Source organism: Pan troglodytes, chromosome 21, assembly GCF_028858775.2.
Source record: "Pan troglodytes isolate AG18354 chromosome 21, NHGRI_mPanTro3-v2.0_pri, whole genome shotgun sequence".
Lineage (NCBI taxonomy): Eukaryota > Metazoa > Chordata > Mammalia > Primates > Hominidae > Pan > Pan troglodytes.
In genome coordinates this window covers 31,532,920-31,548,132 of record NC_072419.2, presented here as the reverse complement: position 1 = coordinate 31,548,132, position 15,213 = coordinate 31,532,920, and the positions used below count along the sequence as shown (strand labels likewise).

Below are 15,213 nucleotides of genomic sequence, written 5' to 3'. Positions count from 1 at the left end.
ATCGCTTTGGCATCCTTCTCACCTCTAGGCTGCTTGCCCAGATCCAGCCCTTTCTCGAAGCCAGGGCCAGCTGCCCGCCACTTCTGTGTCCCCAGCCCTGCCCCTGAGCCTTCAGGGCTGTGCCTCAAACCATGTTATGCATGGCCTAGAACCATCTCCATTAAATTGAGATCACTTTGAAGACAAGGTGATGTCTGGCTCCCTTGGGCATCGTCCTCCCACACAGCACAGTGTCTTCAAATATTTTCTTTAATGTAAGCAGATCATGGTGGCTCTGCCCAAAGGCTGCTGCTCCAGGGTTCCATGGCACTGACAACTGTGCATGGACTGTGTTATCACCTCCCAGTGCTCCATCCCTGCCTTTGGGGGCTGGGTGTGCTCAAGGAAGAAGTTGTAGGGGCAAGACTAGGGATTAAGGGCCATGGCCCAGGTGCTGTCTCAGGCCACCACTTCAGCCCTTAGAAGCTCAGTGTCCCATGTGGAGGGGATGGTGTGGGTAGTGGGTTTACAGGAACCAGGGGTGTGCATGCCGGGCACATGGCCCTGTTCCCTGGGACACACGCAGTGGCAGCTGTACTGTCACCAGGGGAAGCACCAGTCACCACTTTAGAGCCCATGTGAGTGTGACCGAGTGAAAGCTCTGTGTTAATGCTCCATGGGTTATTAAATCCACGTAGTATCACCTTGAACTAGGCCATCACCCTAAGCCTGGTGAAGACTGTTCCTGAATGTGCCGCCCATGGATCTGGGGAGTGCTTGGAGGAGAGCGGCCATTGGGGACCTGTCCCATGGGGCTTCTTTCCATCTTTCACTGGCGGGGGTGGGGGGTTGGGGGGATCCCTTTCATATGGACATATGCGCGTCTGCACATGCCCAGCACTCAGGAAGTCTTGGCTGATCTCTGAGTTTAAAGTAAACCATGTCAGCTCTCCTGCTGACAGTGAATTTCGGCCTTTCTGTAGGTCGGTACTGGGAGACAGTAGAGAGGTTGAAGATCAATCAGTTCTATGGCGCCCCAACGGCTGTCCGGCTGTTGCTGAAATACGGTGATGCCTGGGTGAAGAAGTATGATCGCTCCTCCCTGCGGACCCTGGGGTCAGGTGAGCGGCCTGCCCTGCAGCAGGAGAGGTTGTGCTTGCCCTAGACCCTCAGAGCCAATACGGGCTTCAGCAGGACTTCAGTCATGAAGCTGCCCGGCTTTGTATGTGTGAATTCATGCAATGCCAGACTGGATCTGGTAGAAAGCACCAGCACCTCTTCCCACCTGTAAGCCCCTCCCCAGAGCTGGCAGCAGTTACCAGTCCGGGGAACAACGTTCCAGACATTTTCTGTGCCGTTGTTTCTGTGCCCAATTTCTGTAGCTTAATCTTCATTAGGAATACTTACCCACTCAATAAGTTAAGGGCCAGGTCAGTTCTTTAGTGGCTGCATGGGATTTAACTGTATAACTTAGCTGGGTGTGGTGGCAGAGGCTGAGGTGGGAGGATTGCTTGAGCCCAGGAGTTTCAGGCTGCAGTGAACTAGGATTGCACCACTGCGCTCCAGCCTGGTGACAGAGTGAGACTCAGTCGTCTAAATAATAGTAATAATAGTATAACTACAGTTTGCTAAACACTGCCCCATAGTTGGACCTTTTGATTGTCTCCAAGTCTGTGGAGTGGATACCATCCTGCACTTTTGCCCTGCTGTTACTGTAGACATTTCCAGGCAGACAGTTCAAAGCTTAGGCCTATTGGTAATGTTGATGGATATTGCCAAATCACATGGAAACATTTTGGAAATGTGACGGTGGCATGGTTTCGACAGTATCGGCAGTGTCTGTCCTTCGGGCTGGTGCTGGGAGGGACTGGGTGCTGGTGACTGCTGTTCTCTCTCCTGTCCCTGCCACATTTCATGTCTGCCTTGACGTGTGGTCACACGTGGTCAGCCACCTGCTTGGTGGCTTTTCACCGGGGAAGCATGCAGGGCAGTGACCATGGAAGAGTGTCCCATTCTGCCACATGCATCCTTGGGAAGGGAGCATGTACCTCCCAGTGAACATGTGATTCCACTACTGCTGGGTGACCACGAGGCCATGCGGGCATCCGGGCCACAGGCTGAGAGGCACAGCAGCTGGGGCTGTGCCCTGCAGAGCTCACCACTTGTTCCCAAATGTGAGATGGGGATGAGACCTACCTACAGGGTGGCGAGGATGCCACAGAGGGTCAGATGTGAGCCTTAGTGTAATGTTCAGCATGGAGATGATTAATGGAGAGAGCTCCTGAGGAATAGCAGGCATCCAATGACTCCTCCTCCTCTTTTCCCTTATTTTCCCCATTAACAGTAAAAACCTTCTGTTTCTCAACCAGCTTTCTAGATTAAAAAGCAGGAGGAGTTTGAATACTATTAATAAGAGCAAATATGTATTAAATGCCTTTATCTTCACATCAGTCCTTTGAGCAAACAGCAGATGTTGTTTCACATTACAGAGAAGGAAGAGGAGGCACAGAGAGGTCAGAGAACCGGCCTGAGGTCACTCAGCAAGTAGGGCAGCCTGTGTTGAACGCAGCACTTGGTTCTAGAGTCCGTAAAACTCACTCTGCCCCCCACCTGATTGATGGGCTCTGTGCCCCCACCCTGTACCCTCAACAGGTCCCTTGCCATACTGTCCCCTCCACCTCTCAGAAAGAGTATGGGGTTCCTTTCTAGATGGTGTATCTTAGTTTGCTTTGTGCTGCTGTAATAGAATACCCTGAAACTGGGTGATTCATAATGAACAGAAATTTATTGGTTCACATTTCTGGAGGCTGGGAAGTCCACATCAAGGTGTTGGCATCTGGTGAGGGCCTTCTTGCTGCATCGTCCCATGGTGGAAGGGCAAAGAGAGGGCAAGAGAGAGCAAGAGGAGGTTGAACTCACCCTTTTATAATGGCACCAATCCCACTCATGAGGGTGGAAGCCTCTTGGCATAATCACCTCATAAAGGTTCCACCTCTTAATACTGTTACAATGGCAATTACATTTCAACGTGAGATTTGGAGGGGACAAACATTCAAACCATAACAAGTGGTGAGTTTGGGTGGTCTCTCTTGGCATGCTGGAGCTGGGCTTGAGAGGCCCGTGTGATTCTGACTGCCTGGGCCATGTAGTGCTTGGGGACTGGGAACAAACAGCGGGGTGGCCAGGGCCATAGAAACTCACCCAGATCCTCTAGGTGTTGTCAGCAGGGCCACCTGAGTGGGCCCTAGGCATTAGGTGGGGACAGGGCTGAAAGGCAAGATTTGGTTTTCCAGATACACTCATGGGATTTGTCTCCTGAAGGAAGGTTCACGGGGTCCAATGACAAGGGGTACCGCCCTAAGTGCATTTCAGGAAGGGGTGTGCTCTGGCAGCTGCATTAGAGTGGGATGTGTATCCCAGCAGCCTCTGCCTCACCTAGGGGTCCCCACAGACTTGGAACACCTCTGAGCCAGGGGGACAGCCCCCAGCAGAGGCTTAGCTGGGTTTTGTGTATTTAGCTGGTTGATAGGCACATTCCTATTCCTGTTGCATAACCGGTTCTAGCCGCAGAGCCCTGCGGGAGGCCAGGTGCTAATCACACACCTCGCTGTTCTGCTCTCGGTATACAGTGTTGGCAGGCAGCGTGGCGTCTTGTGATGTCTTGCACCTGGGGCTCCCAGCACCTCGGAGCAGTGCTGGGGGTCAGTGTGTTCCACACCTTGGCCAGGGCCAGTGCTGTGCTGGCACACCTGTCGGTGCAATTCCACAGCCCAGACCCATTCCAGGCAGCTGGGATCAGCCCTCATGACATTTAATCCATTGAGTCGTCAGAATCCCACTCACTCAAGACACTCCCCCTAGATTTGTATTTCTCAAAGCCTTTTTAAACTTTCAATTTCATAAGTAATACATGGATACGCTCTTGTGAAAAGAAGAAATTGGAGCATTGTACTTAAAGCTGATGTCCTTAGGAGCTGGGCGTGGTGGTACATGCCTGTAGTCCCTCGGCTACTTGGGAGGCTGAGATGGGAGGATCCTTGAGCCCCAGAAGTCGAGGTTGCAGTGAGCCATGATCGTGCCACTGCACTCCAGTCCAGGCAGCAGAGCAAGATCCTTGTCTCTCTCCCTCAAAAAAAAAAAAAAAAAAAAAAAAGCTGAAGTTTTCCTCGACCTCTGCTCCAGGGGTTGTTGCTCCTGCGCCTTCGGCCCTGTCTCTGCAGTTAAGTTCCTGTAGTGGATGCAGCTCTGTTAAATGACGTTTTCTTTAACACCAAAGTTACCACACCGTGCTATGATGCTGTAATGTTTCTTTTAAGATTGTAGAATCTGCATTTTTCCACACGGACCTGCTTTGCTGTGGGGATTGCCCTGGCTTGTGTGGTCACAGCCCCGTGGCTGGGTGCAGGCTGTCACAGTCTCCCAGCGTGTCCACCAGCGCTGCGGGGCATCTCCCTGCCCCTTGTGGATGTTCTGAGTGCAGGTGTGACACACAAGACACTGAGCTGCCCATGTGGCCAGCACTGATCATGCAGCATGGACGCGGGGGCCACTGCCAGGACAGGCTGTGGGTTGTGAGTGGTCCTGAGCAAGAGGCAACCACCAGCACGAAAGTATTTCAGTGTTTTAGTGACAGGACGTCTAGCCTGGTGAGTTCTGGCTGAGTGCTGGCCTGGTGTGGAAATGTCATAAGGTAGACACTGAGAATCATAGGGTGTACACATATCTTCTTCCTTTCTATTGAGATATAATGTGTACTAAAGGGTACAGATGTTAAGTGTTCAACTTGAGAGATGTTTACGTGTATAAGTGCTACAGAAATTCCTAGTCCCCAGAAGCCCCTTTATGGCTCCTCCCAGTCACGGGAGTTACCCGAGCCATGACCACAGTGTGGCCTGCATCACCACGGACAGATCCGGCTGCACTTGAACCTCAGCTGGGTGGGATCACACAGCACACCCCTCCCTTGCCCAGCGTCATGCCTCAGACTCACCCGTGCCGCTGTGGGTCGTGGAGGTTCGCCATCTTCTTTGCAATGTGGCGTTCCTCTGCAGGAGCGTGCCATGTTGTATTTAGCCACCTACTCCTGGGGGATGTGTGTGGTTTCTAACATGAGCAGAGCTGCTGAGGACACCCTTTACATATCCACTTCTGGTGCCATCTGCAGTCATTTCTGTGGGGTGTACGTCAGGGGTCATGTTTTGAGGTATTTAGCTGTAGTAGATTCTGCCCCATGCAGTTGCTCAAAGTAGTTGTATTGGTTGTATGGAGTTTTAAATGTTAAGAGAAACATCCAGATTGCTCCTCAAAATTGCTGAACCAAACTATCCTCCTAATGGTGTCTGTGAAATCCTGTTTTCCCCACATTCTTACTGGCTTTTTGATATCGATCATCTAATGGTAAAAACACATCATGGTCATGTGCATTTCTTTGATGACCATAAATACGGTATGTCTCACTGCATTTTCAGGTCTCCTTGTATGTTCTTCAAAAACAAAAATTACGGAGCTGTTTTCTCCTTAAAAATCTCTTTATTTGGCTGGGCACAGCGGCTCACACCTGTAACCCCAGCACTTTGGGAGGCCAAGGCAGGTGGATCACCTGAGGTCAGGAGTTCGAGACCAGCCTGGCCAACATGGTGAAACCCCGACTCTACTAAAAATACAAAAAATTAGCCGGGTGTGGTGGCAGGCACCTGTAATACCAGCTACTCAGGAGGCTGAAGCAGGAGAATCGCTTGAACCTGGGAGGTGGAGGTTGCAATGAGCCAAGATCATCCTGGGCGACAGAGTGAGACTCAGTCTCAAAGAAAAACAAAAACAAAAAACAAAAAACAAAACTTCCTTTTGGTTTCAGGTTTATTTGCAGCCTGTTAACATCTTTTTCTTTTCTGTGTGGTTTCAGTGGGAGAGCCCATCAACTGTGAGGCCTGGGAGTGGCTTCACAGGGTGGTGGGGGACAGCAGGTGCACGCTGGTGGACACCTGGTGGCAGACAGGTGAGGAGGCCTGGGGAACAGGTTCCGGTCTAAGTGCTGGGTCTGCAGGGTCAGGTGTGAGGCTGGGACTGGGGTCCGAGCTCTCAACAGCAGGTGCGATAGAAGACGCGTCAACGCCCGAGACTGCGGAAACCCTGGAGCCTAGAGTGAGGGAACTCAGAGGTCGCCTGGCTGCTGTTTCCCAGCTGTGGGACCTCTTGTCACAACTTCTCTGAGGCTCGGTTTCCTCCTTTGCGAGGTGGGGGTGCCCCCCACACGCCTGGGTGAGGGTGAACTGAGGTGACACAGCTCAGCTTGCTGCCCAAGGCCTGGTGTGCAGCAGGAGCTCAGAGTCTAAATTTAAATTTTAGTGGGAAAAGGAATTTTTCCTGTGACATTTTGTTTGGATTTGTCCCCCCTTCTCTTCGGTATCTGACTTATTAGGAGGCTTGGGGCGAGAGACCACCATAGATGTAATGAATGTAACTATCTGAGGGCTCATCCTCAAGCCAGAAAATGAGGTGTTCCCATGGGATAGTCCCATCCATTCGGGAAAACCTGGGACAGAGATTCTCTAGCTGAGTCACTGAGGCATTTCCCTGGTACAGGCTGGAAATAATGTGAGGGTAGGATTTGAGAGCATCTTTTTTCGTTGTTGGGTTCATGTCAAATGGGCGCTGGCCCAGAAGCAGTTCTTTTTCCCTGTCTTCATGTGCAAGTGGATGGGCTCTGCCCTTTCCCACTTCAAGCAAGGGCCTGACATGGCGAGGCGGCCTGCACCTGGCTGTGGGATGCCAGAGCTCCTGGGGCTGAGGCCACTGTGGGGCCGCCTCTCATATCCACAGTGGAGGGCACCAGACCCACATCTGGTTTGCCTCAAAGATCATTGTGCCCCTGAGGTGTTTCCTTGCCCACAACAGGGACAGTCCCACCTACCACCCACTCTGGATACATGTATCCCTGGGTCCGGGGCCGATTATGCATTTCTTTCTTGTCATATCTGCAGAAACAGGTGGCATCTGCATCGCACCACGGCCCTCGGAAGAAGGGGCGGAAATCCTCCCTGCCATGGCGATGAGGCCCTTCTTTGGCATCGTCCCCGTCCTCATGGATGAGAAGGTGTGTATGGGCCTCCGCTGCATGGGGAGGCCCTCCCTTGTCCCTGCCTGCCCAGCCCAGCTCTCTCCTGTGTGCCCAGGTCTGTACCTGGCAGGAGACTGCTGACCTCGCAGCGTTCACTGCAGCTGGTATCATGCACTGGGTAGTGGCCACACAGGCGGCTTGGGGCCCTCCTCAGGGGCAGAGGGGAGAGCTATGGACAGCTCCCTTGAGGGCAGTGCTTGTCATTTTTTGGCACGCTTCTCACCCAGAGCCTGCCCTGTCTCACATGCATGTCCGGGGTCTACAGGGCAGCGTCGTGGAGGGCAGCAACGTCTCCGGGGCCCTGTGCATCTCCCAGGCCTGGCCGGGCATGGCCAGGACCATCTATGGCGACCACCAGCGATTTGTGGACGCCTACTTCAAGGCCTACCCAGGTGAGCAGGCTGTCAGGGACCCTCTCATTCCTTTTCAGCTGACTGCTGGAATCTTATTCTCAGAAAACATTTTTAATGGGATTTGAGTGCAGCGTAGCACTGTGGCCAGGAATAGGTGCTCGCGAGGCCAGAGTTTGACTCCGCACCCCTCTCCCTTTGCTGTACCTCCCTGGCTTTCCTTATCTTGACAGTGGGAGTGATTCCCCGCTCAGGGACTTTCTTGGGGCTACTTAGGTGTGGGTGTGAAGTCCTGCACTGCAGCCAGGCCCATGGTAGGATCCTGTTAGCTACGGCTGGGAGTTTTCTTCCAGTTTACTTTTATTTTTTCCCAGTTTCCCTTTTTGTCCTTGGGTTGGAAATTTATATGAACGCTATCTCCTCTGTCTTGTTGGAACAAGTAATTTTCAGTCTCAAGCTTGTAAACAAGACTCAGTGTTTTGGAGAAGCATCTTGGATGTGCTGCTTGTATACCTTCTGCTCCCTGAAGTCTCGATATCTCGGAGCCACCTGCCCATGCTCTAGAACATAGGGAAGCATCGGAGTTGCAAGGAGGGCCGATGGGCGAGACTTCAGCCGTGTGCTGGGCTGCAGAGCTTCACGCTTACTGAGGTTGGGACATGGGTCCTGGCTCAGGGTTCCTGGTGCTGAATTTCCCTGCTGTGGTGCAGGCTATTACTTCACTGGAGACGGGGCTTACCGAACTGAGGGCGGCTATTACCAGATCACAGGGCGGATGGATGATGTCATCAACATCAGTGGCCACCGGCTGGGGACCGCAGAGATCGAGGACGCCATCGTGAGCACAGGCTGGGCATCCTCCTTCACTCCTGCACCTCCATGATGCCCCTGTGGACCTGCAAGTTGGGGTGGGAGTCCCTGGCCCGAGTCACTTCTAGCACCCGGGGCCGCCACATTTTGCCCTTTTGTTCTCTGTTGTACACAGGCCGACCACCCTGCAGTGCCGGAAAGTGCTGTCATTGGCTACCCCCACGACATCAAAGGAGAAGGTGAGTGTCCTGGAGACGAGCTCCTACCTGATTCCTGACCCCACACCCATTATGGGCACCTCTGTACGAGGAGCAGACTCTGGAGAGTGGAGTGATAGGGGATACTGTGGGCCAAGCTCTCGGTGTTCTTCTCTCTCAAGTGGAAACTGTAGGGGAGGAGGCTGAATAGCATTCGTGTTCGGTCGGGTTTCTGAAATGCCCTGGTTCTGCTGTCCTTTCAGGACACACATCCACAGTGGCCATGACCCAGTTGGGCTTGGCTAAGCTTGGGGGGTTTCCCCTTCTGTCCATGGTGTATCTGGTGGGGACACCGTCCAGCCCCATTACAGAGAGTTTATGAGAAAATGTCCAGCCTCACGTATCCTCACGGGCTTGGTCATAGCACTCAAGCCAGCTCTGCAGCCGCCACGCGTGTGTGCCAGAGTGTGCTCTGGAGCGTGCAGGCTGTGTGCTGCGCTGGGACTCTTTGGACGAATCTGACCTGTGGTTCCCACTGCACAGCGACATGCTGGGGGAATGCAGAACGAGGGACTAGAATGGTCTTTACCAAGGCCACGCTTCGTTTCCAGTCGGCCAGCTTCTTGGTGGCTGGGTCTGGGAAGGGGCGGGAACACCCAGGTGTTGCAATGCCAGGTCCATCCAGGCACACTGCCTGGCCTGGCGTGAACTGGACACACACTGACCCCATGCCAGGGCACTGCTGGGCAGACTGGCTTCTCCTGCCCTGCCCAGTGGCCTGGGGTCAGGCTTGCCCTCCCACTGGGAGGCCACCCTGTGTCACAGTGTGTCCCAGATGTCACCTTCCTCCCTGCACTTCTATGTGCCGTTATTCCATTATTTACTTAAATGCTCTCTTTAAATTGAGGCATTGCAAGATTGAGAATTTGTTTCAGTGCTTTACAAACAGCATTTTCAGTTGCCATGGAAAGGCTATGCTGGTAAGGCTGGGATGTGGGAGAGAGCTGGTAGGGACCCCTGCCCAGTGACATGTCCAGGTGTGATCAGGAGTGTCAGAGAGGATGGAGACGAGGACAGTTTCTCAGGTGTGACTAGGGTAACTTAGTGCCCCCCTGAGGTTACCTCGCTCTGGCAGGAGCCTGGGCCCCTCCTCTGAGGACTCCTGCATTTCACGTCTCTGGGCTGGGGGTCCACAGGGCACTGATGTGTCCTGGGATTTGAAAGCCCCATCTATGTCTGAGTCCAGTGGCTGAGCCAGTACTCCCTGGGGCCACTGAGAGGGGTCCGGGCATGGTCCACTGTGTCTGGGGATTCAGCAGCCCCTGGATTGAACTCCATAAAGCAAGTGCAAGATCAAGGAAAGGACAATGGAAGTGACCTTTAGACAAACGTTTGGGCATCACAATCACTGTCTTTCATAGGGTGGCCTAGCCTTAGGTCTGTTGGGGTGGTGTTGGGGCATGGTCTGCTGTGGACGCTGCTGCCCAGGGCATGTTCTGCGTGTGTGGAGCTATTGCAAGTCTGGTGTTGCCAGGCTTCTTAATGTCTGCCAGATGTGTGGGGATAATTTGTCTATCATGTGTGTGATGATGTGCATTTTCCTGATTTCTAATGAATTTGAGTATCCATTCTATAATTATGAAGAGCTGATGAACAGCTGTTGGTTGGCTCTAAAGCTGCCTGTGAATATCGTATATTTGTCCCCACTCTCTCTGTTTTGCAGCAGCTCTGAAAAAGGGCAGCCCCTGGACCTTGTCTAGGACCTAAACCCAGCAAGCCTCTGGTGCTGCTGGCCAGGCTCTTGTCTCTCTTGTCTCCAGTGTCCTGAGCCTTGCCTGCCTCCTCCTGGCTCTTAACTGGCTCCTCCACCCATGTGGAAGGTTTCCTCCCTCCAGCACCATCCTCAGAACTCAACAGTCCAGGCCCACTTCTGATCCCATATCAACGACCAAGATGAGAAAAACGGTGTTCTTTCCCTCAAAGATCTAACAGCCTAGTGGGGTGGCAGCAGGGGGACTGACAGCTGTTCCCACATAGCATGTGCCATAAACTAGATTCATGGGTGGAGTCAGGAAAGGCTTCACAGAGCAGGAGGTGGCTGAACTGAGTCTTGAGGGATGAATAGGAGTTCGCCACATGGATATAGGAAGGCCTTTCAGGCAAAGGCTGTAGGTCTTTACAGATCGTAGCTTGTTCAGAAAACCAATCATCCATTCATGCACTTAACAACCATGTGTTGAGCACCTCCTGTGTTCCAGGCATGGTTCTAGATGCTGGGGACACAGCAGTGAGTAAGAAGGTCTCTGACCCCATAGAGGGGTCAAGAGTAGAGGAGAGAGACAGACAAAGAGCAAGAAAGATGATCACCAAGGAAACGACACAGTCAGTTAGGTGCTACATGCCAGGGAAGAATGGGTGAAGGTGGCATGGGGCTGGGGCAGATGAGCAGTAGGAGAGCCACACATATATAGAAGCTTCGAGGGAGAGACAGAGCACCTCACAGGCCAGTGGGGATGGGCAGGCTATCAGGGATGGCACCGGGACAAGCAACTCCTTATATGGACAACAATCAAATTAGATCCCTCTTCACAGTGTGAACTCTTCCTGGAACATGCCAGGGTACTGAAAAACGAAAGCTAGTATTTATGCTATAATGTGGGCTGGCCCGTGCTGCCCAGCAGAACTCTCAGCTGCCTCTCAGCTGTCTGCGTTGTCCAGGGTGGCAGCCTCTGGCTGCTCATGGTGCTGAATGGCACTTGAAGTGTGGCTCATGCAGCCAGGGAGCTGCTGATTTAATTGAACTGAAATAGCTACCCTGGCCCATGGCACCATGTTGCACACACACCCCCAAAGGCTGGTGGTGCCCATTTGCTGTGCATCTGTGCACCTTCTCATGGAAGTCTCATTCCATCAAACCACATTATGGGTTATTTCACAGATGCGGACACAGAGAGGGGAGGTCCCATGTCCCAGGTCACACGCAGCCAGTCAGCATTAGAGCTGAGATGCCAAGCTCTCAGCCACACATGTGCACTCACCTGGAACATCTGTGGAGCTGTTAGAATTGCTGCCACTTTTCATGAAACTGAAGTGCATCTTTGGGTTTGCAACTAAAGAAACCAGCTGCTACAATGTCACTAACATAGGATTCTAAAGCCCTTCGGATTTCTGGCAGTCTGTGCATAGCACCCTGCCTCGGGAGTTGGCTCCTTGTCTAGTATTTAATACATCCCCAAACTTGGCTTTATTTTCAGCTGCCTTTGCCTTCATTGTGGTGAAAGATAGTGCGGGTGACTCAGATGTGGTGGTGCAGGAGCTCAAGTCCATGGTGGCCACCAAGATCGCCAAATATGCTGTGCCTGATGAGATCCTGGTGAGTGGGCCTCCCACAAAGATGGGGCTGTGCTGCTGTTCTTCCCACAATTGTCAAGTGACAATGATCTTTTAGGAGCATATTACTCTTTTCCAATTAGCATCAAAACGGACACTAGCTGTTTGGTTTTCCTGGCTGGTGGTGAGGATGGTGGGTCTCTGTGTTGTCATAGAGGGAGAAGTGAGCTCAGCCAGCTTACTTGTCCAGGAGGTCGCCTAGGCAGGTTTCCATGCTCAGTGGGCTCATCTGTCCAGGAGGTTGCCTAGGCAGGCCTACATGCTCAGTAAGCTCACATGTCTGGGAGGCCACCTAGGCAGGTTTCCACACTCAGCCAGCTCACCTGCCCAGGAGTTCACCTAGGCAGGCTTCCACGCCCAGCCAGCTCACCTGTCCAGGAGGTCACCTAGGCAGGCTTCTGCTCTCGTATGTTGGCATGTGCAGGCTAGTCACAGAAATGGGGCTGCTGGTGAAGAACCTTAGGGATTTTCATTAGAGACATGGGGACAGTACCAGGGTTCTCCAGCCCCTGTGTGGTTCTTGAGCACTTTTCCTGGTGGCAGTGAAGGAGATCGCAGACCCCCAACCTAGGGGGTCAGAATCAGGGGAGGATTGGGCTGCCTCTTCAACCCCCGGCTTTTCATTCCCTCCTTTATGAACATTGCGCGCTGTGACTCTGGGTTTGGCGGCCCTCAGAGGCGGCAGGGCCAGGATCCACTTGGTATTACAAGAGTTGACACATTTGGCCCAGTGACCAGAGTTTCAGGAGACCTGGACTCACCCTAGGTGAACTGAACTATTTCAAAAGACAGAATGACTGTCAAAGATCCCAAACACAGCTCTTAATGCATTGCCATTTGCAGTGAATGGGCTGTAGTTGTTTGAGCATGCTCCATGTTAGCTTTTCAAACACTAAGACAAAATTTTTCTGTTAAGTAGTTCTCACCTCTGATGTAAGACAAAACCTGCTAAGTCCCAGGCCAGAGAATGGAGATGAGGCACCCAGTGGGTGCTTGGACCTGCTGCCACCTGGGTGCCTGCACGTGGCACAGTGGCAGGACAGACGGACGGCAGTACGGGGTGAACCCGGCCTGTGGACCCTGCCTGGCGGAGGGCATCGGGGTGGATTTCAGCTTAGGTCCAGACAGTAGGAGGATAAAGCCAAGACCTCGGGCCTCACCGTTCTCTGGGGTGGAGGCTTAGACATCCACTGTGGATCCCCGGGAGGGCATCCCCGCTGAGCAGAGCCCTTCTGATCTCAATGCAGTCCACGCTAGCATGGAGGCTGGGCACCATCCACGCTCTAACACTATGCCTGTTCCTTGCCAGGTGGTGAAACGTCTTCCAAAAACCAGGTCTGGGAAGGTCATGCGGCGGCTCCTGAGGAAGATCATCACTAGTGAGGCCCAGGAGCTGGGAGACACTACCACCTTGGAGGACCCCAGCATCATCGCAGAGATCCTGAGTGTCTACCAGAAGTGCAAGGACAAGCAGGCTGCCGCTAAGTGAGCTGGCACCTTGTGGGGCTCTTGGGATGGGCGGGCACCCAAGCCCTGGCTTGTCCTTCCCAGAAGGTACCCCTGAGGTTGGCATCTTCCTACGTCCCAGAAGCAGCCCCCACCCCACACATGACCCACACCGCCCTCACGTGAAGCTGGGCTGAGAGCCCTTTCTCCCATCCATTGGAGGTCCCAGGAGTGTCACCCATGGAGAGGCTATGCGACATGGCTAGGGCTGGTTCTGCCATCTGAGTTTGGTTTCCTGGAATGAAAAGGCATTGCCATCTCCATTCCTCTGCCCTCTTGAGCCAGCACAGGAAGGTGAGGCCCTGGGATAGCGCGCCTGCTCAGATAACACAGAGCTAGTTAGCTAGTAGCAACCGTGTTTTCTCCAGATCTGTCTAGATACAAAGGTCAGAAATCTTATTTTTATACTTTTATATTGTGGAAGAAGAGCATGCAACACTGACATGTGTGGATTTACTTGAACATGTTCTTTTTAACATGTAGTTATGAAAATCTCCTTTTTTGCCTCTACTGGTGAGGAAACATGAGGATCAGAGGCCACATTTTAAATTATTGTTAGTGTATTTGGAAGTCTGAATGGGAGATGTTTGTACCTCTGTCTGAACAGTTCCCTTGAGAACTTCCAAGCCTCCGGCATCTTTTCCTGGTGAGTGTTTCTCCTGTGCTTGGTTGTGTATAATGGAGCTAACTCCTAAGCGGTGGGGTGAATGTGGCCACCTTAGTTCTGAAGCTACTCCAGTTATGTTCTGTTTCTTCAAGCTGTGATCCAGAAAGATTTTTGTGCCCCCAGATGCCTCTTGATAGGAGAGGCAACATACTCCAAATAGTTGGGTTCTTCAGGGAAGCTATTAGAAACTCAGGTGACTTGTTAGAGCACTAACTTGGTCAGAGCCAAATCCTGGCAAACGCTGCCTGACCTTCACTCTGTGGTTGGGGCGGTGAGAACCACTGAGGTCCAATGATGAGACTTGGAGGTCTGGATCCAGTCTCTCTTTGTTTTAATGTGACTTAGGTGCTGTCAACATTAGCAAGATAATGGAAATCACGACGCCAGTGGGTGCTTACCTCCCTGCTAGGCATGCAGGGGCTGGCGGTTGGCAGGGGAAGGAGGCCCAGTGAGCCGGGTCCCTTAGGGGAGGGAGAGTTTGTCCTCTTTGCCCCACAGTCTACCCTTCAGGACCTTGTGGCAGTGCCAGTGTTCGGGGGGTGTCTGGGCTACTGAGTACCCACTCGGTCGTGGTTGTGCTGGCCTCTTGGGTGAGTGAGCCTGTGATGCCCAGGAGGTGGTGTTGGCTGCAGCGCACACAAATACTGAGTGGTGGTCTTTTGTTACAGGCTTAGCAACAAAGCTGTGCCCTGGGCATGGGGGGCTATAGTGTAGCTACAGTTGTGCGTTTGTGAAATGGCTTAGCTTTCCATGTTGCTGAGAGGAACCTGGACATGGTCCCGGGCATCTGAATGATCTGTAGGGGAGGGAGTTCAAATAAAGCTTTATTTTGTTCATTTTCTGTTTGTGGTGATTTTTTTTGGTCCAATAATGCTACTCTTTTTTTTTCCTGAATATAATCCTACAGACAAAATTGGAAGGGGCCTTTTCTCCTGGGGGGTTCACACTCACAGCCCTGACTGCTCTTTGGTGAGCTCACCTGCCTTACCAAGGATGGCTGACTGCACTGATGCATCAGCCACACGTGGCCACTTAACTGTAACTTAAACAGAATAGAAATTTGGTTCCCAGTCTGCAGTTGCTGCATTTCAAGTGCCCAGAGGCCATGCACAGCAGGTCAGATAGGCGCACTACCACCATCACTTGGAGGCCGCAGGCGGCACTGGGCTAGAGCACAGGCAAGAGCGAGGGACAACC

The 15,213-nt window shown here is 52.6% G+C and overlaps 1 protein-coding gene across 3 annotated transcripts in view; it reads left to right on the top strand.

The window, feature by feature from the left end:
* Window positions 1-14,852, top strand: part of ACSS1 (acyl-CoA synthetase short chain family member 1) — a 54,499-nt gene extending 39,647 nt beyond the window's left edge. For all 3 annotated transcript variants that reach the window (XM_001149851.7, XM_009436948.4, XM_016937578.3), the window contains 8 exons: window positions 963-1,100; window positions 5,882-5,974; window positions 6,960-7,072; window positions 7,362-7,488; window positions 8,157-8,284; window positions 8,432-8,495; window positions 11,708-11,826; window positions 13,153-14,852. In XM_001149851.7, the coding sequence (XP_001149851.1) occupies window positions 963-1,100; window positions 5,882-5,974; window positions 6,960-7,072; window positions 7,362-7,488; window positions 8,157-8,284; window positions 8,432-8,495; window positions 11,708-11,826; window positions 13,153-13,332 (962 nt within the window). In that variant the 3' untranslated portion in view covers window positions 13,333-14,852. The remainder of the gene's footprint in view (window positions 1-962; window positions 1,101-5,881; window positions 5,975-6,959; window positions 7,073-7,361; window positions 7,489-8,156; window positions 8,285-8,431; window positions 8,496-11,707; window positions 11,827-13,152) is intronic.
* Window positions 14,853-15,213: the final 361 nt, after the last annotated feature.